At 44.2% G+C, this 27,205-nt stretch overlaps 1 protein-coding gene across 2 annotated transcripts in view; it reads left to right on the plus strand.

Annotated features, from left to right (window-relative positions):
* Positions 1–13,770, plus strand: part of LOC127226524 (nuclear autoantigen Sp-100) — a 49,059-nt gene extending 35,289 nt beyond the window's left edge. For both annotated transcript variants that reach the window (XM_051190628.1, XM_051190629.1), the window contains 9 exons: positions 425–529; positions 3,424–3,566; positions 5,090–5,128; positions 5,379–5,417; positions 8,543–8,658; positions 10,838–10,955; positions 11,200–11,271; positions 11,981–12,121; positions 13,077–13,770. In XM_051190628.1, the coding sequence (XP_051046585.1) occupies positions 425–529; positions 3,424–3,566; positions 5,090–5,128; positions 5,379–5,417; positions 8,543–8,658; positions 10,838–10,955; positions 11,200–11,271; positions 11,981–12,121; positions 13,077–13,169 (866 nt within the window). In that variant the 3' untranslated portion in view covers positions 13,170–13,770. The remainder of the gene's footprint in view (positions 1–424; positions 530–3,423; positions 3,567–5,089; positions 5,129–5,378; positions 5,418–8,542; positions 8,659–10,837; positions 10,956–11,199; positions 11,272–11,980; positions 12,122–13,076) is intronic.
* Positions 13,771–27,205: the final 13,435 nt, after the last annotated feature.

Raw genomic sequence — 27,205 nt, forward strand, 5'->3', positions numbered from 1 at the left:
TGCGGCACACAGGCAGGCAGACTGAGTGAAGGAAGGCATAAGGACTACATATAGACATACACAGGCAGGCAAGTAGGTAAAGATGACCTCAAAGCCATATTGATACAGACCACACAAAAGTAGCACTCTGTCAGAACTCATTATCTAAGAGATGACATCACTATTTACTTTGGGGTCTCCGGACGACATCTGGTGTCAGCCGTTTTGGGCTAACTCATTGTCACCCCTACCCTCTCCTCATGCTTCCCACCGTCCAGTGTCATCCATGCTTTACCTGACTTATAACAGATTCCATTTCAGTACCATGATGTTTAAATGTAAACACCCTCATGGGAAAACCCAGTGCATTTTTAGCTGCAGAAACTGAAGTGGGTGGAGGAAAGGTGGTGCACAGTTCTAGAATAAAGTGAATGTGTCCCTGCAGGTCCGAGAATTCCCAGACAACACAATGTGGATTTCAGCAGCCCTGAGCTTCCGGTGACCTGTGGTATTGCTAAGGGGATTCTGTATAAAAATAAATTTGAGGAAGGTGAGTTTCTAAACCTTATGTGCTCTTCGCCTGGAAAATGGCACCATGTAGGGATTGGGCTCCTGTGTTGGGAGTGTCTCATCCCAGACCTAGTTTGCGACCTTGGGATACAGGCAATGTTACCCCCATTACTGAAGCTAAAGAGAGGCCAGGTTAACGATGAGAAGGGGGCATGAGGACAAGCCCAGAGGACCCAGAAACCTTTGATATTACGCTCCTAGTGGGGACACACTGAGTGCAACTAATTACCCCAGGTACAAAAGTGTGGAAGGTTTTCTTCCAAGGGCTTCTACCAGCAATGAGTTATGTAGGTACCTCTCTCCATAGCGCACACCAAATCCAGCTACCCATGAGGAAAGCAGGTCTTGTGTGTGAATTGAACTGTTTGTAAATACTTTCAGCATGGAGATATTACTCTTGTGTTTCTGAGAATGACAGGACCTCTCTCTCCCCAAAGGCACATTCGCAGACTCCAGCCAAAGGCTGACTATGCCTGATGGTATTTCTCGGGAGAGCCTCGGCCCTATCATGTTTGTTGTTTTCTTCACCAAACCCCAGGAAGACAGCAGGAATGAGGGCATTTCCCATGTTTTTCTTTCTTTGCCTCTCTCCTGTAGCACTGGGATTAAACCCAGGGCCTTGCATATGTGAAGCAAACACTCTATCACTGAGCTGTGCCCAAAGCTGCAGTTGTGTGTATTTAAATATCGCACATCCATACGTAGCCTCCTCTTCCCACCGTGAAAAAGGCCAATGAGATGCCCACTTAGCATCTCACACCAGAGTAAGCACTAGCACACTTGAATGGGAAATGATATGCCTGAGAAAGTCAGCACTAAACCTTGTGGGTCCATTAGCTGTAACCTCTGCCAAACTTTAGGCTAAGTAAGAAAAAACAGGATTTTGAATTGGAATTTGAATGCACTCAAACTTCAGCTTTCTTGTTGTATTAGTCCAGTGTTCTTTGCTCTATTGAAAATCCAAGTCAGGCTACTCCGTAAACTTAGAGGCTAAAAGGCCAAGATCAGGCAGCCTCATATATTGGCCTTTGGCGAGAGACTGGCGGCAGGTGGCATCCTGGCAGGGGCATGCCATGTAGGAGGAAGAGATGTCATCATAAGACAGGAGGCCAGACAGTCCCAGGAGAACTATCTTAACCCCAAGGCAGCACCCTCGATGCTGTAATGCCACCTCACACACCACGATGTCAGGCACCAGGTTTTCAACATTTGAACCCTGGAGGCGATGCGCTCAGACCACAGCTCAAGCACAAGTCAGTTTCTCTGTCGTCTGCATCAGTCTCTCAGATGTGAACTTCCCCTTAGGAAATGGGAATAAAACCTCTCTTGCCATGTTGCTATTAGAAAAAAAGACAACAGACATTAAATATTGTGAAAATGACAATTGTCACAGTACCACTGGTCATCATCTGTCACGACTGTCCTCCCTTCCCACAGCACAGGTCTCTGTTTCAGGTTGATTTTTATTTTCTGACTATGAGTGTTTGGCTGCATATGTGTCTATGCACTGAGTGTGCCGGGCAGCCGTGGAGACCAGAAGAGGACATGAGAGCTGGAGTACAGATGGCTGTGTGCCATCGTGTGGTCTCTGAGAACTGAACCTGGCTCTTCTGCAAAGGAGCAAGTGCTTCTAACCGCTGAACCATCTCCCTGGCCCCAGTACAGTTCTTTTGTTACAAACAAAGAAGTAATAAGTGTTTCCCCTATGATTAGACTGCCTACATGTAATGTAGCTATTCCCTGGAGATAACATTTCTAAAACCACTTTTAACATCAAATGGCATGAGTCTAAAGTATGAGAAATAAGCCCCCACCATGAACTGGAAGTGGAATGTCATAGAAGTAGCTGTGGTGACATCTTCCTTGTGGCTGGATTCACAGAAGCCTAGCAGAGAATTTTCTTCCCTCACACCCCTTTCTGAAATGCAAGCTGGTCCTATACTGGGTCATGGTAAAAGGATGAGAGAGTCCTGGTCATGTTCTAGAGATATTACTCTCTTTTTTTTTTTATCTTTTAACATTACAATAGAATGCTTTTAAAGGTGATGCCAAATGTTGGAGAGATGTGTTTGTGGTTAAGTGCACTGACCTCTTCCCAAGGACCCAGGCTCAATTCCCAGCATTCACATAGTGGCTCACAACCATCTATAACTACAGTTCCAGGCCATCCAATGCTTTTTTTTTCTGGCTTCTGTGGGCAGTAAGCACAGATGCTGTGCACAGGTAAACTTGCAGACAAACACCAGTACATATAAAATAATTGAATTCCTCAAAAAAAAAAAAAAAAAAACAAGTTTTAAGGGTAACTTCAGAGGTAGTCCTTTCTTTCCTTTGCCCATCAGGAGGAATGTGTGGCCCCTGATGACTGGGAGGGAAATGCACACCCTCCTGAGACTAAACCTGAGCCCCAGATCAGGAATGATGACGGGCCAAGAGCAGGTGTTTTCATAGCTGGCTCCTCAGGTTGTCTTGTTCTTACATGATGCTGGAGGTCCTTGTGTATGCTGCATATGTGTTGCTTTTATTGGTTGATGAATAAAGCCATTTCAGTCAATGGACAGGCAGAATTTAGCTTGGCAGGAATTCTGAACAAAGGCAGGGAAAGAAAGACAAAGGACAGTCACCATGGGACGCAAGATACCAGGACATCATCTAGGTAAGCCACAGCCTGGAGATACACAGATTAACAGCAATGGGTTAATAATTAGGAGGGAGCTAGCCAGTAAGAAGCCTAAGCCAATGGCCAAACAATTATAAATTTATATTAAGTCTCTGAGTGGTTATTTCTTAAGCTGCTGTGGGACGCAGTGGGTGGAGGAAAACTGGCCCAGCAGTTTCAAAATTGATGGAGAAAGTCTCATTTTACATTTATAGGCATCCATGTTAAGAGCATACGGAATGCGGCTGGGGAATGGTTTGCTCTCAGGGAGTTTGAAATCATAGGAAAGCGTGAACAATCCAAGAACTGGAAGCAGAGCATACGTTCCTATGGATGGACCCTGAAAGAACTGATAGAGGTATTCTGGTGGCAGATGGCTTCCATGGTCCCTGGGTAAGACAGTGGATTAAAAGCTTCTATGTGACAGGCAGCTTCATTATTTTGGGGTAAGACAACAGATTAGCAGCTTTTTCAGTGTGACCAGTAGCTTTAACTGTCATAACTTACTGGTATCAGCTATTAGCAGAATGACTGTGTCCACAATACCATCATGGCTCTTCTTAGCCAGGTTCCATGGCATGGGTGGTTGCCAGCATGCCACTCAGGTGTTCCCTTGGCTGGTTTACATTACAGCTGAGTCCTCTAAAATGCACTAACTTGCATCCTTTGGATGGAGGAGAAAGGACTGAACTTTACTGTTGACTCATTACATAAAATTTGTTGGCATGGATATAATTTAAATTAAATTTAACTATAATTTAAACTTGGAAGGTCAGTGATGAAAATGATGGATGATTACATGCCTGAAAATAAGGCGCCCCTATGGATGCCTGAGTTACAGAGTGCTCTGCACTACTTCTCCCGGTCTCACACACTTGCTCTTGAATAGCTGAGTGTGGTGGCCAAACCTCTAATCCCAGCGCTGTGAGACTGAGATAGGGAGACTGCTCAGAGCTCCAGGCTGGTCCAGACCCTGTAGTGAGTTCCAGGACAGCTTAGGTTATAGAGTGATAGCTTCCTCAACTCCATCTACTCAAAAAACAAGAGCAAATAACAGGAAAACAATTTTGAAATAAGTTCTTTGCTCTCCATTTATAATTACCCCTGAATTGGGACACTCAGGAGGTTTCCCTGGGAGCTGAACCATTTCTTTTGACTTAGGGTACACTGATCTTTCTGTCACACATCTCAGATGGCCTTTCCCTGTGTCTTTCTCTCTCTCTCTCTCTCTCTCTCTCTCTCTCTCTCTCACACACACACACACACACACACACACACACACACACACAAAAGCAAAAAATTGCTCATCCAGTATCAACTGAGCTGCATCTAAAGCCATAAGGAGTATGGTGTGAGCCCCTAGCCAGGGAGGGCAAGGCTGCCCCTTCATACCCTACCTGTAGTCCTACTGTGAGGGGAGATGACTGCAGGTAACGACTCTGCAGCTAAGGGGTAGCATGGCTATTTCTGGGTTTCAGATTAAAAACTGTCGTGGAACAGTCTTCACTGAGATGGATCATAGAGGACAGTTCTGATAAAGTGTAGAAAGGGACTTTCTGCACAGGGAAAGGAGAGCATGAGAAACCAGCTGTCAGTGTGTCAGGAAGCTATGAGCCATCAAGTGGCATCCCTTGCCTGAGCTCACTCTGAAAATCACCAGGGCAGAAGAACAGGGTCTAGATGTTTCCTTGACTTACCGGGGTGAGGGGATGGGGGGGGTGAGGGGTGTCCGGGCACATGGGGGTAATTTCCATGAAGACACCTTGTATTTAACGATGGTACATTCAGACAGATATATCTAGAAGGCAGTTAGAAATACCTTGCTCATAAACAAAAGCAAAGACCCACTCCATTATTAACATCTCTATCTCTGTCTTTCAGAGGGGAGCACTACCAAGCCCACCAAGTAGGAAGGGAAAGGTAATTATCCCAAGACCTCCTGCTGTGATGACTGGGCCTATTGTCTACAAATTGTTTGTTTTCCATCACCATACCCTTATAGGTTTTTAAACTGACTAATTTGGATTTAACCAATTTTGAATTTGTTCTACAGTGCTTGTGATTTTGCATAGTATAAGAGGCCAGGGCTGTTTAAGCATCAAAATATTTGAGATAAAAATGGGAATAAACCTTGGGAGCCATCACATGAGTGATCTCTTCTGTCTTTCAGAAGAAAAACACACCAAATCCACAGCGAACAAAGAGAAAGGTAACTACTCCATGACCTGATGTCTGAAGCTATCATCTACAAATTGTTAATTGTCCATCTCTGTCATGGTATAGTTGTGGAATTTGACTGATTATGATAAAAATGATTTGGTAATATGGTATTGTTGTGAATGATATTTTAAAATACTATACAATATAAAAGGCCAGTGTTCCATTTAACATTAAAAGGTTTGAGATTGAGGCAGGAACAAGCCTTAAAAATAGTAAAAACAATGGACTGGTGATATGACTCAGGAATTAAAGGTACTTGCTGCCAAACCTGATGACTGAATTCAATCCCTAGCAACCATATGTCCTTTGCACTGAGTGTCACATGAATGTCTATACACACACATAAATAAAGTGTAATTAAAAAAAAAAAAAACCTAGGGCCTGGAAAGATGGCTCAATGGTTAAGAGAACTAGCTGCTCTTCCAAAAGAATCAGGTTAATTCCCAGCATCAACAGAGTAGCTCACATCCATCTTAACTCCAGTCCCAGGACATCCAATGCCTTCTTCTGACCTCTGAAGGCACCAGATTTAATACAGCCATGCTTCTCTTGTTCCTTTGCTGGAGACAAGACATTCAACTCTCATCTCTGGAGTCTGGATAACTCATTGGATGACTGAGGCGGATGCTGAGGCTTCTGGTCTATGGACCACTGCTTCACATGCAGAGATCTCACTTGATGACTGCATTAGAATGAACCCCCGCCAGAATGTTTAAGCATCCAGTGCTTGACTCTAGGCCAGACTCGGTAATTGAAACTGGTGTTGATGAGAGCCTAGATACTTGGTTTGTTTTTCTCCCTCAGGGTTAAGGGTCAAACCTAGAGTCTCACTCATGCTAGAGTGAACATTCTACCATTGAACTACATTCTCAAGCCTGGAATTTTTCCTTTAAATTCCATGAGTGATTTTAGTTTATAACATGTTGATGATTACTACTAAATAAGAGAACAAATTTTCTGTTTTAAAAGGGGAGGGGGCGAGGTTGGAGAAAGGCTCAGCAGTTAAGAGTACTTGTTGCCCTTCCAAGGACCTGGATTCAACCTAGCATCCTCATGGTGGCTTGCAACCATCTGTAATTCAAATTCCAGGGAATCTGACTTTTTCTTCTATCCTCTGTCACCCCTAGACTTGCAAGTGGTATATAGATGCACATGCAAGCAAAAACATAAAATTAAACACATAAAATTAAAATAAAACTGAAAAACCAAAGGGGCAAGGGCATAGCTCATTGGTGAAGTGGTAGAATGCTTGTCTATCACACTCCAGGTCCCCTGGGTTCAAACTCCAGCACCGTGGAGGGATGGCCACTGAAAGGAGGCTGGAGGTGTATGGAGATGTACCTCAATGGTACAGTGATTGCCTAGGCCTAGATTCCATGCACACACACAAAAAAGATAAACCTCAAGCTTCCAGGCTTCTAGACAATGGAACACTGTGTAGATTTGCCAGTGTACTGCTCTTTCTCAGGAGTCAATTGCAGTGACTCAGAAATCTTGACCCAGCAGCCTAAAAATAGTGTTCAGCAAATATAGGCTCACCTGCTATTATAAAAAGCAAGGACTGTTGCAAGGTTTCCTGCCTCTGCTCCTTGTTAGAGATAGATGCCTCCAAACATGTCCCTCATGGGCCATTCAAGGTTCCTATAGAAAGATCCGATGAACCAGATTCATGTTTGCAGCCTAGAATTTGAACTTTGTGTGTAATTCTTGTGTCCTAGTAAGTGTCTGGGTGAAGAAACTACAAATTATAGTTTTATTCACTTCAGCTCTACCTTGTTAGATGTTTTCCTTTGCTGATATTGTCATAAGTAAAGAATTCTATGCCCTGACATAGGCCCTACACAAGCACAAGCATGAGGCGAGGCTTAAAACTTAGGATGAGCATGACTGGTGTAGGGCTTGGGTATTGGAGATGAGAAGAGAGCAGAGTCTGGGTTCACATCCAGGCTTCACATGATTGGAAGTTAGAGGATCATTGTTAAAGAGGAGCAGGTACAGGGTTACAGAACAGTAAAGATCTCCCTAGAGAAGCAGAGAGTGAATGCTGGAGGCTCAAAACAAAACCAGAATACAGACCTGAAAGACTAGAGGAAGAGTGGTCATGGGAGGAACTGTGAATATTGTGGCAAATGAAATGAGTTGAAGGCACAGGACAGAACCTGCATTCTAATAATAGAACCAGTTCTTCAACCCTAGGTAGTTCTTGGGACCACAGTCTTTGAACATTAGAAATGTCACCTTGGAAACAGAGTCAGGAGAATCAGAACTCAAGCTAGCCCTGGCTGCATGAGCCACATCTTTAAAAAAAAAAAAAAAAATGATGAAATTAACTAGGTAATTAATTAATTAAGCCAGAATAAGACATTATATTTTAGAGTTAGGCTTTCCTGAATAATAAACTTGTCAGGACGCCACGCGTTGGTAGCGCACACCTTTAGTCCCAGCACTCAGGAGGCAGAGGCAGGCGGATCTCTGTGAATTTGAGGTCAGCCTGGTCTACAGAGTGAATTCCAGGACAGGCTCCAAAAAATAATACAGAGAAACACTGCCTCAAAAAAACAAAAACAACAACAACAAAACTTGTCATGTTATCTTTAATTGTCTTTTTTGTTACTGTTGCTATTGTGATGGTGTTTGTGTTATTTCCACGTCAGAATTGCTACTTTCACATTGTAAATTTTTCTAGTATGACATGTCCTAGCAATTCCCTGAACTTTATTTCATATCAGAATGCCTTTTTCTAAAATCTCTGGTCAATAATAGTCTTCAATATTTTGAGGAGAGGGACTGGAGAGATATAAAATAGTTAGGAGCACTGGTTGCTCTCCCAGAGGACCCAGGTTTGGTTCCTAGCACCCGCGTGGCAGCTTATAGCCACCTGCAAATCCAAGGCCAGGGTATATGATTCCCACCTCTGGCCTCTGCAGACACCTACACAAAGATGGTGCGTGTATATGCATACACTCAGGGACACACATAAAATAAATAAATATTTGAAATAGACTTTGGAGTAAGGAGATTTCTGGGGCCACCTTGGCTTAGGCAAAGGCCACGTGTTCTAGCATTCTGGGGTCACACTGCTCTTGGTGATTTCTGGAACATTTCTTCTTGTAGCTGGAAAATTCAAAACAGTGTACAGTGTGCGGCCAACGACGGAGGTTGTACCATTGTACTATTTGTAGAAAATTCTATCATAAGAGATGTCACATCCCACCTGTGGAAGTCAAGAGGTTAGTAAGACAGCCCTGCCCCCACCCAACCCTTCTTCCTAGTGCACACTTCCTTCCTAGTGCACACACACACACACACACACACACACACACACACACACACCACATCCTGCTGGGTTGCAGTTTCCAGTTGGATGTGTCTTGAGACCCTTAGTTTCAAGATCCAAAAGTATCAAGAGCTGTTTTCTAGCACTCATAGCAGAAGATTAATGGAAAAAAATTAATATAAAGATTAATGGAGGCCTGGCAGTGGTGGCACACACCACTGTGTGATCCCAGCACTCGGGAGGCAGAGGCAGGTGGATCTCTCTCTGAGTTCAGAGACCAGGCTGGTCTACATACAAGAGTTCCAGGACAGCCTCCAAACCCAGAGAAGTGGGCCACTCTACACTCTGCCTCACCTCTGTGCTCCATTGGGGTGATGACACCATATAGTGGTTGTTGGTTTTAATCATGCATTCCTCTTCCCGCTATGGAACTGCAAAATTGATAAAGCTGGGCTGTGTCAAGCCTTCAGCGTTCTATCAAACTAGAGATTCTGGGTTGCTGAGCACATCATGAGAACTGTGTGTCAGCACCCTAGCCCAACCCCCAGCAGAGCACTCCTTTGCTTTATCTGTGTCTCTGGGCAGAGATAGTATGGGATACTCCGAGAGGTTGACAAGGGATTGCATGGCTTCTGGGAATGGTGTGGACAGAACTACTGTGACCTGGGGACTGCTCTCTATTAGCAATCCTCTAAGAGAACACTGCCCTCTGGTGACAGGAGGAGTCGTAAGCCCACCCACTGCTCTGGGGCACCATCTCAGTGATTTATTGGGAACCTCTTCTTCTGACCAGTTAGACAAGATACCAGGCACAAAATGACTCAGCTCTCTCACTCTGCCCACCCCACAGGCAGCTCCTAACACCCTGCTCCTCTCTTCCCCGCTCCTCTCCTTCCTGCTGTTCCCGTGGGGCAGGCAGGACTTTTCCTGCCTCCCTCTTCTCTTCCCTCCTCTCTCTGTCTCTGTGTCTCAGCCTCTTTCCTCCCCCACCCTTCACTTCCTAATAAAACTTCTCAATTATGCTCTGTCTGCCTGGCATGCTTGTCCCTCCCCCCTCAGTCACCCTTGCCTGCCGTGGAATCCACCAAGGTCCTCCACGAGCTTTTCATAACACCCACCAGGAGCATCTCAAAAAAAACAAACAAACAAACAAAAAACCACTGAATGGGAATGGACAAGGAGAGGCCGGTACTGTTAAGATGGATTGTTGAAATGATTGCAGCTTGGGGTGTCTTAGTAAAGATTTTTATTGCTGTAATAAAACACCACCACCAAAAGCAATTTGGGAAGGAAAGGCTTTACTTTATCTAACAGTTTGTAAGCCATCATCCAGGAAAGTCAGGGCAAGAACCTGGAGGCAGGAACCGATGCAGAGGCCATGGAGGAGTGCTGCTTGCTGGCTTGTTTCCCATGGCTTCTTCAGCCTGCTTTCTTACAGCACCGAGGACCACCTGCCCATGGGTGGCACAGCCCATAGTGAGCTAGATCATAGTGAGCACCAATCATCAACCAAGAAAATGCACCATAGACTCCCCCCCCCAGGCCAATCTGGTTGGGGCATTTTCCCCATGGACTCAAGTTGACATACAAATAGCCAGCATGTGGGGTAAAGTGAAAAATATCTGACACCATCAGTACATTTCCTTTCCAATAAGTTCCATCACACAGATTCTGGCTGTAGACCTGGCAATGTCAGATAAAAAAAAAAAAAGCCTGTAGCTTTTGCTATACTTATTCAACAGGGCTAAGAAGCAAGAGATGCTTTCTGGTTTCCTGATTATAACTCTTGTCTGGTTGGCTCATCAAGGTTCAAGACCCCTTAAGGCACTAAATTCACTGTTACAACCAAACATGTCTTGCTGTCAAGTTCCCAATACTCAAATGGAAACTTCAGGTTTTGAGGTCAATAGAAATCTATCATATCCTTGGGTACCAACTCATTCAGCACATTCACTCTTGAAGGGGTTATCTTTGCATAGCGAGCCCACATGGAGCTCCAGTACAGTGTCCTCCAAGACTGACGTTGAATGCTAGGTGGAAACCACTTGCCTGAGCAGAGGTCTTTATCAGCCACAGGGATGGTGTCTGGTTCACAGACTCTGTCCTTGCTCACTTTATGCCTGACCTCTCAGAGGCCTGTGGAGTTGTGTCTTCTGCAAGACAAAGGATCAGTTAAGATGCCAAGAAAATCAAGCACGTCTTAAGGAATCTGAGGTCCTGAGGTGGAGGATGTTGCCTGAGAAGCAGCTGGTGAGTCAATGTGAAGTTGGAGGCCCCTCTTTTTGGTTGGCAGACGGTAAGGAACAGAGCCCCAAGGTAAATCTTGATGTGTTTTGATCACGTGACCCAATGCTAAAATTCATGCTTCAGAGAGTAGTCACATATCATATTTGTCTCAAAGAGGTCAAAGGTCTGGGAGTCATTCATTGACTCCTGGGATTTAGGCAGGCCTTTTCTCCCTAAGCTACCTTCCATTGCCTTTCATCTTTTGCAGAAATGTGAGCTGCTTCTCTTGACTATGTACTGCCATTCAAAAAGTAGGTTTTTTATCCACAAACCAAAGCAAGTGAGTAGCAACAACAGAACTGAAATCTTGTGATCTTATTCCCATGCATGTCATCTTTCTCGTTGCTTTGTTGATGGGTATCTTTGTGCAGGTAACCATACATAGCAAATGACCATAGACTGGGGACAGTATACACAATATAAATTTTTTTCTTATGGTTCTGGAAACTGGTGGTCTTAGGCCAAGGTGCAGATAAAGACTGGGTTCTAATGAGGGTCTTCTACTTCATATTTGAGGCAGGGTCTCACTGTTTCTCTGTCTGGCCCAGAACTCATTCTGTAGACCAAGCTGTCCTTAAACTCACTGAGACTCATTTGCCTCTGCCTCCCCAATGCTGGGGTTAAAGGTTTGTACCATGACAACTGACTAAAAGTCTTCTGAGAGGCAGGTGGCTCACTGATGGCTGCTCTCTCATATGGTGAAAAGAGATGGAGAGAGCTTCCCAGAGTCTTAATAAGGGCACTAATTCCACACACAAGCCTCCCCATCCCGGGGGTGGGGGGTCTGCACCTTCATAAACTAATTGCAAAACCTTTACTTCTGAGTTCCAGTATACCAGGGGTTAGGATGAGTTAGAGGGGGTGGAGATACAACATTCAGAATCTACAACCATGGGAGTATGTGGAAGGACTCAGGACTATGCTGGCAGCCACCCCCGACACACACCCTAACCCCCCACCCCCCCACCCACCCCTGCTTTCCACAACAGAATAAAGCGGACTTTCCAGGCCTCAAGAACATGTGGCTAAACAAAATCAAGTACAGGCTGGAAAAGAAGGCATACCATTCTGTACAACGTTTTGTGGAGGACATGCGCCTCATCTTTCAGAATCACAGCATATTTTATCAAGTAAGAGCCTCTCTTTCTTTTTTCCCCGAGTTGAGTCACTTTTCCTCATGTCAGGTAGATGTTATAATTGTCCTGATCGTGGGGAAAGTCAAATCTGAGGGAGGACCCGAAAGCCCCATGATACAGAACGGACAAGCAGCAGTGACTCACTTAGACCCGCTGGAAGCTCACTTCTGGACAGCTGACTTTCACCCAGGGAGAGCAACCCACCGCAGAGATGCTCGCCCTTGCAGAGGACAGAAGGGTATTTTAAAGGCAGCCAGCATTTCTCATCTATAAAGTGAGAAAATCAGATTTCTCACATTGCAAAACCCCAAGTTTCTTAGTGACTAAATGTCCTAGTGCTGGGACAAAAAGTTCTTGTGACAGGGCTGGAGGGATGGCTGGAAGATTAGGAGTACTCACTGCTGCTCTTGGAAGGAGGCCCCCAGCACCCACATCAGGGAGGTCACCTGCAACTCCACCTGCAGGGAATTCAGCACCCTCTTCTTAATCCCTCAGGCACCTGCACCCACATGTACACACCCACACACGAGTACACACACTTTCAAATAACAAAATGACAAAGACAGAAGCAGGTGGATCTCTGCTTTATTGTGGACCAGCTACTCCTCAGCGTGGGGCCTGTCTTGAAAGGTTGATATAGCCATCGACACTCTGATGGAGAAAACCGATTTTCACTTTCCCATCGGGTACCAACTGAGAATGGCTTTTTGATTAGGGTATAACTTTGTGCTTACTTCTTCTCAGGGTTGGGATTTTGTCTGGTTTGAACCTCTGCAGGTCTTCAGCATCCTGTCACAGTCTCTGTGAGTTCCCATGTGTATGAACTCTCTTGTACTAGAAGATGCTGTTTCCTTGGTATCATTCACCACCTCGGGTCTTAGGGTCTTTGTGTCACCTTGAGGAGAGAGGTTCGAGCCCATTAACAGCTGATTTCCTACTTCCTTTTCAGAACCACAAGTTCAACAATCTTGGAGTCACAGTAGGAGGGCTGTTTGAGAAGACTTTCAAGAGGATTTTTTCAATTGAAGATACAAGCAAATAACTTCAACCTTGTAACCACATTGTTTTATTAACATAGTCCTTCTGTTCTCTCCACTACCCATCCCTCCAGCAATGCTCAGAGAGCCCACTATCCACTCTAACCTTCTGTGTAAACAGCCTGCCACACTTCTGCTTCTCACCTTCTGTATTGCCCTTCCTGTTCAGTTAGCCTCCTAAGTAAAACTTAACACTTGCTATGCACATCACAGTAGTGAACGTCAGGTGCTGAGGGAACCCACTGAGAACATGACTCTGGAAGCAGGATTGTACCCCTCCCCCCATTTTAAACCCAAGTATGTTTGTCTCCAAATGTCCTCCAAAGCATCTTTTCTAAGGATGGCTTGGCTCCTCCAACCCAGTGGCTGGATAGAGAAACCAGCAAAACAGGCCAAGAGTGGAAACACTGTCTTTTGGAACAGCTAGATGATGAACCATTTCTAACAGATACTGTACTTGTTTATCCTGTTTATTCTTCAACCTGGAAGCCTCTCCAAGATGCTAACTGCTCTGCCCTGATTCCACTGGGAGCTCCACCACCCCCTACCTCCATCTCTACACAACTTCCCCACACGATTAACAATGTTTTGTAGTTTTTATATTTACTCCTTTGCTTTGGCTTGTTACATACGTAATATACTCACTCACTCAAAACTGAAAGCGTGGCCATCATCACTGATTCTCAGGGCTGTGCAGAACACAACAGCGTGGGACCAACAATCTCTACAAGGTGCTATTTCTCTTTAAAAGTGGTGACCACACAATGGATGGAGTGACAATTCACCCTGCAGACACCGGGCCTCTGCTCGGACTGCCACAACAAAGGAACAAATGTCTTCCATGTCTAAAGCTGCAGTTTACAGAGTGAGCATGTCAGAAGTTGAGCACTCCAGGTACTTTCAGTGTGAGCATTCAGGCATTTACACTGGCCTGCTCTCAGGGACCTAGCAGGATGTGTGTCCGCAGAAGCAGACAAGATGTAACATTGTAGCTACATAAACATTTCTGTATTCCCAGTAGTAGGTTTCTCTGCCAATTAAGGCAGATCAAGCCGAATTAAAAAGTCCAGGTTTGATGAGCAAAGCGCTCTCCAGTGACTCTCAAACCCCCAGAAGTGAGGCAGAGGGGGGAGGAGGAGACTTGGCAGGTCTATGGTTTGGAGTTTAAATTCCCTATTGGCCCGGTCTTGAGCAGCTCTGGGGGAGGAGTCATTGCTTGGCAGGCTTTCTGAGGGGCAGGGTTTGGAGAGGGAGGAGGGGGCTGAGGCAGAGCTTCCAATGCAACATTCCGTTCTTCTTGGGTTAGATGAGTGCAGGCTAAAGTATGGCTACTTCCAGTTGGCATAGGATGATGTGGGAATGGGGAGTCAGGAGTCAGTGGGCTAATGCTCAGTGGGAGGGCTGGGTAAAGAAGCATTCAGCTAACTGCCACCCTGGAGGTCTCCGGCATATGTTTCTTGAGGAAGTGGAGAAGGCTGGTTGCTAAGAGAAAAAATAGGTTGTTATTGCCAGTCCTATGAACGGGACTAGCCATGGGGAGAGTGGAGATGTGCCCTAGTTGTACTGACAAAGACAATTGAGCAAGGCAGAAGGGCAGGCAGGCCCTTCATTGGGACAATTTGGAAAACCTGAGCGGGGAGGGTCCCAGTTGCTGGACAGACATCTATCCTGGATAGGTACCCGCCTGAGCCTGGAGAGGTGGTATCAGCACTGGTGTTCCAGGAGCTTGGGGGGATGCCATGTCAAATCAGGGGATGATGTGATCTAGGAGAACCTGAGTCATCACATCTGCTGTTCCGGGAGGTGGGGAGTCTCTACATCCATTCTGTAAAGGTGTGGATAAGAATTAAGAGATAACAGAGCTTTTTATAAGCAGGCATGTGAGGTGAAGACAACCTGCCGGTACTTGCCAGGTTGTTGGTGTCCTCAGAGATGGGGCAGGGACTGGTGCATCTGGAAACCCCCACCCCTATGTGTTGGCCTTGGCACAAGTCTGGCAGGAAGAGTGGACCTGTAAAATACAGGCTTGAAGAGAGGTGGGATCAAAGAGGGGCTCTAGAGACTGATTTCTTGATACAGTAGCAGAACTCTTTTCCCAGGAACCTGCCGATGCCTGTAAAACAGCTTGGAACAGATTTATACCTTGGTGTCACAGGAAAGGTTACATCTTTGGGTTAAAACATTTTTCCTAGGGCCTGATTTTAGCCTGATGAAACTTACCTGTAAGTCTATTGCCAGTGGCTGTGTCAAGGGGGTAGCTGATGGCATTGAGGTTCAGGGTGATGGTCTACTAGGAGGCAACCCCCTGGTGGATAATTCTTGAGTAGCCAAGGCCCCCCGAGACCACAGACCCTTGAACATCTTTTGCTTCTGCTATGCCTTTATATGTTTGCTATTGCTCTCTCTCTCTAATATCTGGCATGGTTGAATTGGATTTGGGGGAAATCCCCACTGACTGTAACATAATATGTTTATTAATGGAAACACCCCATTCTACTGGGCATTTTTACCCGTGAATTATCATGAGGATGATTCCCTCCCTAAGCTGTACCATCCAATTCATAATAATAATGTTAACTTACACGGAGCCTTGATGAATAAACATATATACAAGGATATGTATGTATCTCACCTGAGTGGTAAAAAACTTAATCTGAGATTTGTTAACAACAACAAAAGGTTTGGTAATCAAACAACATGCACAGACACAAAACCTCAGTTTGCTACATCATACCTTGTATGTAATCCAACTCTTGTTTTGAAGGTTGTTAAGAATCCCTGAAGATATTGATCTACTGATAGCAACCTTTATAATAACTGTTTTAAACAGCAAAAATGTGTGTCAAATCAAGGTGGTTGCTTGTGTTTTTCCAATTTTGTTAGACTTTTTAATCACTTTGAAAAGTGAGTCTTAGCAAAATCAGGACTTAGTTTAAAAACTGCTTTGTGGTGGCTAGTTTTATGTCAACTTGACACAAGCCAGAGTTATTAGAAAGACAGAGCATCGGCAGAGAGAGTGCCAGAGCCAGCATGGCCTGCAGGTGGATGGACAATGTGGGTGGCACCACCCCTGGGCTGATGACCCTGGGTGTGTAAGAAAGCAGGCTGAGCAAGTTGTGGAAGCAAGCCAATATCAGCATCCCTCCCTGGAGCTACATCAATTCCAGCTTCCAGGTTCCTGCCTCGAGTTCCTGCCCTGGTTTTCTTGAATGACAGACTCCAAGCTATAAACTGAAATAAAGCCTTTCCTCCCAAGTCGATTTTGCTCAAGGTGTTTATCACAGCAGTCGAAACCCTAACCAAGGAATGTTTTGTTTTTATTTGTTTGTTTGTCTAAACTTCTTCTAATGTTATAGATGATTTAGAATCATGAAACTGGGAAGGCTGTCTGTCCTTCTGTGAAGATAAGAGGTGCAAACGAAAGCCATTTTTAACCCTTAAACTCCAAGGCCAGCCCGTGCCTCATGGACATGTCTTGCTAAGTCGCCTGGCCTCTTGATCAGACAGGTCATGGAGTCTCTGGCAATTGGATTCTGATCCATGTGCATTCCACAGGGAGGAGAAACAATTGAGAGAGACATATTTCCTATGCTTCCAGAGGAAGCAGGGCCCTGACCCATTCCTGCAGAGACATGGCTGACAGAGGAAAGCTAAGGGAGTCACGTACATGGTCTCAGACACCCAAAAGCAAAGTATAATCAAAGAACTGCCATTCAGATAGCCAAGTGTAAGCAGTTTTAAAAGGAGACTGTTAAATCTCATAAAGTTACTAACTGGGTTCACTTGTTCAGGACTAAACCTTATTTTTCAGGAAGCATCTAAATTTAAAAAAAAAAAACAAATAAGAGAGACTAGAAAATAAAACAATGGGGAACATATACTTTGTCTTCAAAAGGAACCCCAAAAGTTAATCTCAGGTAAAAGCCAGATGTGGTAGCACATGCCTTTAATCCCAGCACTTGGGAGGGAGAGGCAGGCAGATCTATGTGAGTTCAAGGTCAGCCTGTTCTACAGAGTGAGTTCCAGGACAGCCAGGGCTATTTAGAAAGACCTTGTCTCAAAACAAAACAAAACTTGGGTCTACCAGGCAAAGTTTTTCTTGAGCATTCCCTGACTCTATTGATGGTTAAGCAGGGTTTTTTCATAATCCAACAAATTATTCCTGAAATGTCATATCCTACACTATTACTCTCTGTTCTTTTGCTGGGAAGCCTCGCCTGAAGGAAACCTGCCTGCCCTAGACTCTCTCTAGAGGAACTCCAATTGGCTCTCAACAGAGCTTCTTCAGTCTGTGTCTGCTGGCCGTTTGAGCACCCAGTTAGGTGATGCTTTGCTGTTTATCTAGCCAATCTGTCTGTCTGTGTATTACTTGCTATTTATTCTTTTACTTTGGCTTACTATATACTTAATAAACTCACTCATTCAAATCCAGGGAAAGCAAAACTATCTTATTAAGTTCTCTTAGTGTATCAGTCAAAGTTCTCTAGAGGAACAAAATACATACATGCATGCATGCATACAGTCTGAGGCAGACACAGGGGTCTGACTCTCCAAGTAACCCTGTACTGTTCTTGTATTTCTACTACATCTTCTCAATGTCTCTATGTCTCTATTTCCCTATTCTTGAACAATAGTCTCAGATTCATATTTATTGATCACTTTCACTGCCACCAAATGTCTCTTCTTGAATGCTGTTCATTGTAGACCCACAGTTCTGAGCCCCTCACCACTCTCCACCAAAGAACTCTTAGAATCCACACTCAGGTGCCTAGTCAGATACCTAGTAACATCAAATACACTTGCTGTTCCTGAGCAGAACTTGTCTCTCAGCCCACCTTCATGATATCAGAGTAAGGTCATTTTTAACTTGACACAGAGTTGCTCTGAGTGATAGCTCAGAGCTTAAAATGGCCCAGGTTCAGCTCCCAGAACCCACATGATGGCTCACAACTATCTGTAACTCCAGTTACTGGGGATCTGATCCCTTCTTCTGACCTCTGTGGGCACCAGGCACACACACCATGCACAGACAGGCATGCAAGTAAAACCACTCATATACATGAAATAAAATAAGTTTTTTATGGGGGTTGCAGCTTCAAGACAGGACTTCTTTGTATAGCCCTGGATGTCCTCTGTAGATCAAGCTGGCCTTGAGCTCACAGAGATCTGCCTGCCTCTGCTTCCTGAGTTCTGGGATTAAAGCCATGTCACCACCACCAAGCTGCTGCTGCTGCTGATTCTTCTTCTTCTTCTTCTTCTTCTTCTTCTTCTTCTTCTTCTTCTTCTTCTTCTTCTTCTTCTCCTTCTCCTTCTCCTTCTCCTTCTCCTTCTCCTTCTTCTTCTTCATCGTAGCACTCATCTACCTTTTCTATTCCTTCAGAGTTCTCTGTAGAACACTACCCATCTTCCTACCCCATCCCCTCCCCAGGAGCTCATTTTCATGTTAACCAACATTTTGCCCAGTTCTAAGTACCTTGCTTATAGCATGACTACATACTGGCAAGTTTCTCTGGGATAAATATCTGTCCTCTATGTCCTCTATATTTGGGCAGAGAGAGAAAATCATTAGTCCCTGTAGGCAAGTGACAAATCCCCTTAACCACTTGGACAGTGGAGTTGAGTGGGAACAATCACACAGATGAAACATCTCTGAGTTATTGTATGTCAGTGGGAACCTCCAGCTCTTGGTCACTCTGGTTCTCCATGACTTATGATTGGATATTGTTTGTCCCTTCCTACAAGGCAACCCCAAAAATCCTATAGAACAGTGGTTCTCAACCTGTGGGTCGAGATCCCCTCAAGGGTTGAATGATTCTTTCACAGGAGTCGCCTAAGACCATTGGAAAACACAGATGTTTATATTACTATTCATGACAATAGCAAAATTACAGTTATGAAGTAGAAATGAAATAATTTTATGGTTGGGGTCACCACAACATGAGGAACTGCATTAAAGGATCACAGCATTAGGAAGGTTGAGAACCGCTGTTCTAGACAATGAGCCTATTGAGGTTTTGTTTTAAGATTTATTTTGTTTTAGTTATGTATATGTCTGTGTATATTCTTGACAGCGTGTGCTCATTAGTGTAGGTGCCTGTGGAGGCCAGAAGAGGGTGTTGTATCCCCTGAAGCTAGAGTTACAGGTAGTTATGAGCTACCCAGTATGAGTGTTGGAAACCAAATTTAGGATCCTCTTCAAGAATAGCAGATGCTCTTAACTGGATGGGAGGCACATACCTTTAATCCCACCACTTAGGAGGCAGAAATGGGTGGATCTCAGTGAGTTCAAGGCCAACATGGTCTACAAAATGAGCTCCAGGACAGCCAGGACTGTTACATAGAGAAACCCTGTCTCAAAAAAACAAAACAAAACAAAACAAACAAACAAACAAAAAACAGAATAGTAGATGCTTTTAATTGCTGAGTCATCTCTCAGCTCCTCCCTTGGGTTCTAAGAATGATGGCATAAGGAAAAATCATAAAAAGTAATTGATTTCTTAATTAAGTTTAGTGAAAGCTTACTTCAGTTCAATGGAAGGAGTGTTCCCATGGACTATACAGACCTCAGGGAAGGATGGGTGTTCCCTCTGGAGCAGGGTGAATAAGGTCACAGAAAGACTCAGGAGCTTCAGAGATGGGGCTAGCAAAGAGGAGAGTCTGAGCTTCCTTGGAAGAAAAAGAATGAGCAGAGAGCAAAGGAATTCCTAGGGGCAGCCCAGGCCCAAGCACTGAGAAAGGGCTCTGAGAGCTAAATCAAGGGTGAAGACAGCTGCCCTGAAAGAAATTCCAAGCCCTGGGGGGGGGGGCTGCCCAGAAGATGAGACAGAGCACACTGCCCTGTTCAGGTGATGGGACACTGAAAGCAATTTAACTATCCTGACTGAATGAATGAAAACAGAGTTGTCCTATCTAAGTGGGACATTTATCTCAATCCCTCACCCTAAGGCTTGGGAACATTGAAGAAGAGGGGTGGAAAGAATGTAAGAACTGGAGGATGGCGAGGAGTGCTGCAGGCTATGGTCTTCTGGACACGGCATGATGCTAAAATAGTGAGCACAGAGCAGCTGTGATTAACCTCTACAAGATCTGCACAAGAAGAAGCCATTCGACACTTCAGCACTGATGGGAATGGACACATGAGACTCCACCCACAGCTGAGTTACTATTGGCAGCTCATGGTTGCTGGGAGAGTTATTTTTTCTCTTTGGGGGTTTGACTATGAATATATGGGCAGCACTAATTGAGCTGCCCATATATAGGTTATGAAGAGGAGAAGGAATAGAAAGAAGATGGAGACAAAGAATGTGAAAGCATAGGGGACATGTTGAGAGGGTTGTGGAATATTCAATCCTGTCGGGGATCAATATGATATAGATACATTGTATACAAGTATGAGATAGACAAAGGATAAGCAAGGAAATTTTAAAGATAAAATTTCACTGCAGAATGGGGGTGAGAGAAGGAATTACCAGTTTTCAAGCTTTTATGACTCTCTCTTAAACCAGGATATGCATTCAGGTTTGTTCTGTTGAACAGTGTACATAGAAATGACCAGCCAAATAACTTCTCCAAGTGATCAAGGACATTGCATACCACATTCTGTACAGGAACCAAGTTCTTACAAGTTTCATAAGAATCCTGTGAGAAAGTTCAACAGAGAGAGTGTCAAAGCATAGTTTCTTCTGACACAATTACACATCATAATGAAATACTGCACAGTTTGTCCACGAAATCCCACTCTGGCAGCCTGTGGCAAGTCTAGAGAAGACTTAGGTTTCAGTTCTCATAACTTGAGCTCCCCACTAAATCTATATATGAATATTTCCTGGCTTTTGTTTCACATACATACATATATTAACTTTTCTCTTGGCAGAATGAAACAGATTAAAATTTCTCTCCCAGAAAACTAGGGAGTTCTGGCCAATGTTATAAATCAATCCATTTTCTTCCACTAATTCCTGTCTCTCAGTTTTCTGAAAAATCATTAACTGATGAACCCTAGGTTCCGGCAATAGTATTGTTCTAGTTCTTTCATTATCTTAATCTTGCTTTATTGCTTTATTATAAGTCACTAATCACTATCCATCAGTGGGTTTTTTGTTTTTATTTGTTTGTTTGTTTTGTTTTTTGTTTTTGTTTTTTGTTTCTTTTGAGACAGGGTTTCTCTGTGGCTTTGGAGGCTGTCCTGAAACTAGCTCTTATAGATTGGGCTGGTCTCGAACTCACAGAGATCCACCTGCCTCTGCCTCCCAAGTGCTGGGATTAAAGGTGAGTACCACCACCTGGCTACCATCAGTGAGTCTTAACAATTTCTTCTTTCTTTTTTCTTTTATGTGTATATGAAGGGAAGTAACATGGAGGGGTACTAGTGGGGGGGTAGCTATCAGTGCACAGCAAATGCCAGGCAGTCAGTCTACATCCCCAGTCTTGTTGCAATTCAGCCACATTGCCTTATCACCCATCCACACACTCCCACAATTGCCTCTGAAAAGAAGGTTTTTGGTTAGGAGCAGAAGCATCTTGTTATCTTCTACATAATAGGACAATTAACAAAGATAATAGGGTCTTCCCACACAAGAGCATCCAAGGTTCATTAGTCAGCTAGAGAAGCCACGCATTCAGGATGCCAAACACCGGTTAATGAGGGGTGGGGTTTCCAAGGAGTGATGAGTACATGTCACTTACAGCATAGATTTTTGTCAGTGAAGAAGGATCGGTCCTAGAGGTTTCTAGGAAAGGAAACAGCTTGGAGATTGCAAGGGCTATCTCTATTTTATTTTCCTTGAAGTAATCGAAAAATATCTTATTAAAACTTTCCTTTTTCTGGATCACTGCAAGCATGATAAGGCGAGAGGAGAGAACACAGTGAAAAAATAAAGTCACCAGGGTTTCATGGCACATTTCCCAGCCTCCCCACAAGAGAAACCCAGGCCCAAATGACTTCTGATGTATGGTTTCAAAAGTATACTACCAAACTCAAATGTTGCTAGGGAACAAAGAAAAAGAAACACTTGCCAACTTGGCAACAAAAGGACAGAAAAGTCTTGACACAAATTTTAAAAGATGTACAAAAATGAAAAGTTGCAAGTCATTATCTTTTGAGGAAAAACAGACTAAGAAACAACAAAAAACTGTGTAACCTATCCAGAAGTATTCACAAGGAGGACCTTTCCCAGAAATGCAGGAATTATTTAACATTTAATAGTCAAGGACTGTGGGGCTGGAGAGATGGCTCAGTAGTTAAAAGTGCTATGTACTTTCCAGAGGTCCCAGGTTCAATTCCCAGCACCCACATGGAAGCTCACAACTGTCTCTACTCTAGCTCCAGGGGATTCAACTCCCTCACACAGACATGCATACAGGCAAAACACCAATGCACATATAAAAATTAAAAAGTCATTTAGAAAGATGTTCTAGAGAACAGGTAAAGCCAAGAAGCCACATGACAAAATGTACATTTAAAGAAATGGGTTAACTTAAGTTGTAAGAGCTAATTAGTGATAAGCCTGAGCTATAGGCCAAGCATTCTGTAATTAATAAAGCTTTTGTATGTTTATTTGGGACCAGGTGTTCAGGACAAAAGAAATGCTCTGCCTCCATTTACATATGGTGCTCTAATATGGTGCATAAGTTACAGTACAAAACTTTGGACTCTTCAGAAAAGGACAGCTATTGGAGTAATATCTATAAATTTTCTAATTACTTGTGGTCTGAACATTTAGAATGTTTTTCTTACTTAATAATTGTTCTTGTATGTAGTTTCATTTCTGTTTAGGTTATTACGTTTTCTTCCTTCTGAACAATACTTGATAGTAATTATTATTGTATATATTTTTATTATGTAAGGATTAGAAACTTCTTAATTAGAAAAGAATGGGGAAATGTTACAGGAATTCTGTCACAGGTCTGCCAGCCTATCAAAAGGAGTCCTAGGGGGCAGAGTTTTTGTTAGTAGTGCATGTGACCCAACGATAAGGCAGACTGGGGGTGGGATGTGCAGCCTTTTGGAATGAGGAAGCAGGAGAGGCCGCAGCAGATAGCAGCTGGGAATCCAGTCTGGATTCTCCGTTCTGTTTTGTGATAACGGTGCATGGATTTTGTTTGATAATAAATGGTAAAGTAATCCTTTGACTCCCTTTTTCCTGTGGGAGTGACTGTGTGCCCATGAAAGTATGGAAACCGGGAGAGAGGTGTGAGTTAAAAATGGAAGGGGGGAATCCCGAGGGTGGAAAAGCGTAAGTGGAAAGGTAGGACAGGAAACTGAGATAGGAGAAGGGGAGAGAGTCAACTAAAACTATGGATGGAAGGACAATAAGGGAATTCAATACTTGTTAAACTAATTCAAAGTTAAATTAAGCCAGGGGGTGGTGGCACACGTCTTTAATCCCAGCACTCGGGAGGCAAAGGCAGGCAGATCTCTGTGAATTTGAGGGCAGCCTGGTCTACAGAGCAAGTTTCAGGACAAGCCCCAAAGCAATACAGAGAAACCCTGTCTCGAAAAAACAAAACAAACAAAAAAATTTGAATGAAAATGAAAGTTTGAACAGAGCACCCTGGGTGGGTGGATATGGTACTCCCAGAAGCTACAGGTTATTAAGCAAAACCCCAATGCCGATAGGGTACCTTCCTATGACTTGTTAATCAAGGAGGCCTCTCATTAACAATACAGGCAATTGCCAAGCCTGTTGTTTGGTAAGATCCTCCTACTGGAGACGAGACACCAAGAGCTTGGGTCACAGGTCATGGAGAATCCAAACTGGACGTGGGGAGAAGCTTACTTCCTGTTGGCTAACCTTCACAGTTTGGGAAGGAGCTATGCAGGATATTGAGGAAGAATTGCCATCAATAGTTAGCGGTGGACCCTGTGTGCAACAATACTGACCAGCCAGGCTAGGCGAGCCCACTGGTTTGATAGTAAAGTCTGTTATGAGGGTGCCCTAGTTCATTTTGTATCGCTGTGATAAATGTCATGACCAAAAGCAAGTTAGAGGAGGAAAGGGCTTATTTCGTTTACCCGTCAGGTCACAATACGTCACTGAGGAAAATCAGAGCAAGAATTCCATCAGGACAGGAACTCCAGCAAGGAGGAAACTTGAAACAAAAGCTATGGAGGAATGCAGTTTATTGGCTTGCTACTTGCCTACTACTTAGTCAGCATTCTTGTACACCCCAGGCTCACCTGCTTAGGGGTTAGCACCGCCCACCGTGGGCTGGACTCTTCTGCAGTATTTTGCAACCAAGAAAGTGACCCCAAAGACATGACCACACAGCAATCAGACTGAGGCAATCCCCGAGTCGAGGCTCCCTCAGGTGACTCTGAACTGAATTAAATTGGCTGTGGACGCTAACTAGCAGGAAGGGTAACTAAGCACTTTCAGATTGGATTTGATGCCTGTTCCACAGGAGGGAATTTACACCTGGCACTGTAGAACCAGCCAAAAGTGGACTCTGGATATGGTGGTTAGAATGTAACTGGCCCCCCATAAGCTCACAGGGAATGGAACTGTTAGGAAGTGTAGGCTTGTCGGAGGAACTGTCTCGCTGTGGGAGTGGGCTTGAGTTTTCCTTTGCTCAAGCTATGCTCAGTGTGACACAGTTGCTTCCTGGCTGCCTGTGAATAAAGATGTAGAAGTCTCAGCTCCTTCTCCAGCACCATGTCTGCCTGCATGCTGCCATGTCCTGCCTTGATGATAATGGACTGAACCTCAGAAACTGTAAACCACTCCGGTTAAATATTTTCCTTTCTAAGAGTTGCCATGGCCATGGTGTGTGTCTCTTCACAGCAATAGAAACCCTAAGGCCAGTGAGATGGCTCAATGGGTAAGGACATGAGTTTGATCCCTGGAACCCACATGGTAGAAGAGAATTGATTCCCGCAAATTACCATCTGACCCCCACATTCACAAGTCAGCATATGTGTGCCCACCACCACCACCATAAATAAATAAATCTTTAAAAAGGCTTTTGGTTTAAGACAGGGTTTCTCTGTGTATCCTGGCTGTCCTGGAACCAGCTCTGTAGACTAGGCTAGTTTTAGAACCCGGAGATCCATCTGCCTCTGCCTCCTGAGAGCTGGGATTAAAAGCATTCACCACTGCCTGGCTTGCTGCAAAATATTTCACTACCTCAGCTATTCCTACAAGGTAACGGGTCACAAGATTAAACAGGCTAACTGCTAAGTCCCACTTGTGTATAAACACGTGCTTGGATGGCTGAGGCCCCTGCTGCACGACTGTTAGAAAACCAAAGCCTTGCCTTCACCCAGACAGGATATGAGTTGATTTGGCCCAAAAATTATAACTCTATGGTTTTTGCCTTTATGATCTTCAGACTAATAATAACCAGGGCCTTACTCTGGTTCGGTCCTGGCCAGTTTCTTAAAACAAAACAAAAACAACAACAAAACCTCTAATTTACTAAAACCAAAATTTGAGTCAGACTGGGGAATCTCTGAATGACCTGGGCACACAAGAGGTTCCCTGTTTGAGGTGAGTAGAAATGTGTGTTTTATCTCCCCAGGCAGAAAAGGTTTTGTTACACAGAGGCCCCATGCCTGGATCAAGAATTGCAATTAATTGCAATGCTAAGAGAGGTTGAATCAATCCTCTCCAAGAACTAGCCCCCGATAGTCATCTGATACCAAGTGGTCAGTCCTAAACACATAGACATGGACACAACACTAAATGGACTCAGCAGGCTTTGTGGGCATACATACATACATACATACATACATACATACATACATACATACATTCATACGAAGGGCTCTAGTAGACCCAGCATGATAAACAAGGCTCTTGCAGACCTTGCCCTTTCCCCTTACCTCCTTCTTACTAAACCATAGATTATACTCCTGAACCTAGCCACCAAGCTCTGTTCCCTCATTTGGCTACTTGCTCCTCCCGAGGCTGACCACCAAGGTCCAGTTATCAAAGTATTAAACTCCAGCACTCAAAAGCCCCCTTTTGTCTCCCCTAATCAACACACCCAATCAATAAAACCAACTCATCTTAACACAGGGTTGTCCCCTTTCCCTTTATAAACCACCATTTGCCTGTGGATCACGGCTATCTCTCTATCCAGAGGCAATCCTTTGTCCCTCAGGGGCAAACATCTCTTCTCCATTTCTTTTGTCCCTTTCCTCCCCATCTCCTTTGTCTCTTATTCCTTACCCTTGGTCCATTGGGGGCAAATGAATCTCCTTTGTGCTGAGAACTTGGTCTTGGTGTGTCCTGTGCCAATTTCCATCATAAATAGATAGATAGGTGCAATAATAATAATGAAAGAAGAAGGGACCAATACTTTGCAGGGGGAGGGGTAAGAGGAACAGAAGAGAGGGAGCAATGGAATGATATAAACACAGTACTTATGTATGGAATTCAATAACATTAAAAATTTATGCCTGATCTTCACTTCCCTGCTGTAAATGTACCTAGGTCTGCAAATGTATCTCTGGGCTTTCTCTTCCATGTCTTCAAGCCATCTGTTAGTCCCTATGCCAGAACCCCACTGCCTTGATAACTGTAGGTTTAAAGTAAATTTCAAAGATGGAGAGTATGAGTCATCCATCTTCATTTCTCTCCAAAATCCTTCTGGCTCTTCGGGGGACCCCTCTGATACCATATGACTCAGAGGGTCAGCATTTCTATTTTTGTGGAAAACAAACAAAAAATGATTAGAAGTTGGGGGGTAGGGTGGGAAGCGCTGTTGGAATTTCTATAAGGGTTGTGTTGAATCTGTAATCATTTCGAGTAGCGTCCACAAAGAGAGCAAAGCTGGAGAAGGGCAAAGTAGGACCCAGCCAGAGCAAGTCTTGCAGACCATGAGCAAAAATCAGAAAAGCCCAGCTTTCTATTCTGCGGGATTACAGGGTCTACAAAGAAGCAGTGCCTCCAAAATAATGCTGGCGTTGGCAAAGCAAGATTTCCGGGGGTCCCTGCCCTCCTCCCTCGATTAGGCAACAACTCTGTGTGGGGGTGTGGAGAGGAGGCAGGGGCTGTGTACACTTGAAACTTAAGAGTTTAACAGAAAACGAAACAAA

The sequence above is a fragment of the Phodopus roborovskii genome, unplaced genomic scaffold (genome assembly GCF_943737965.1).
Source record: "Phodopus roborovskii unplaced genomic scaffold, PHOROB, whole genome shotgun sequence".
NCBI classification, from domain to species: Eukaryota; Metazoa; Chordata; class Mammalia; order Rodentia; family Cricetidae; genus Phodopus; species Phodopus roborovskii.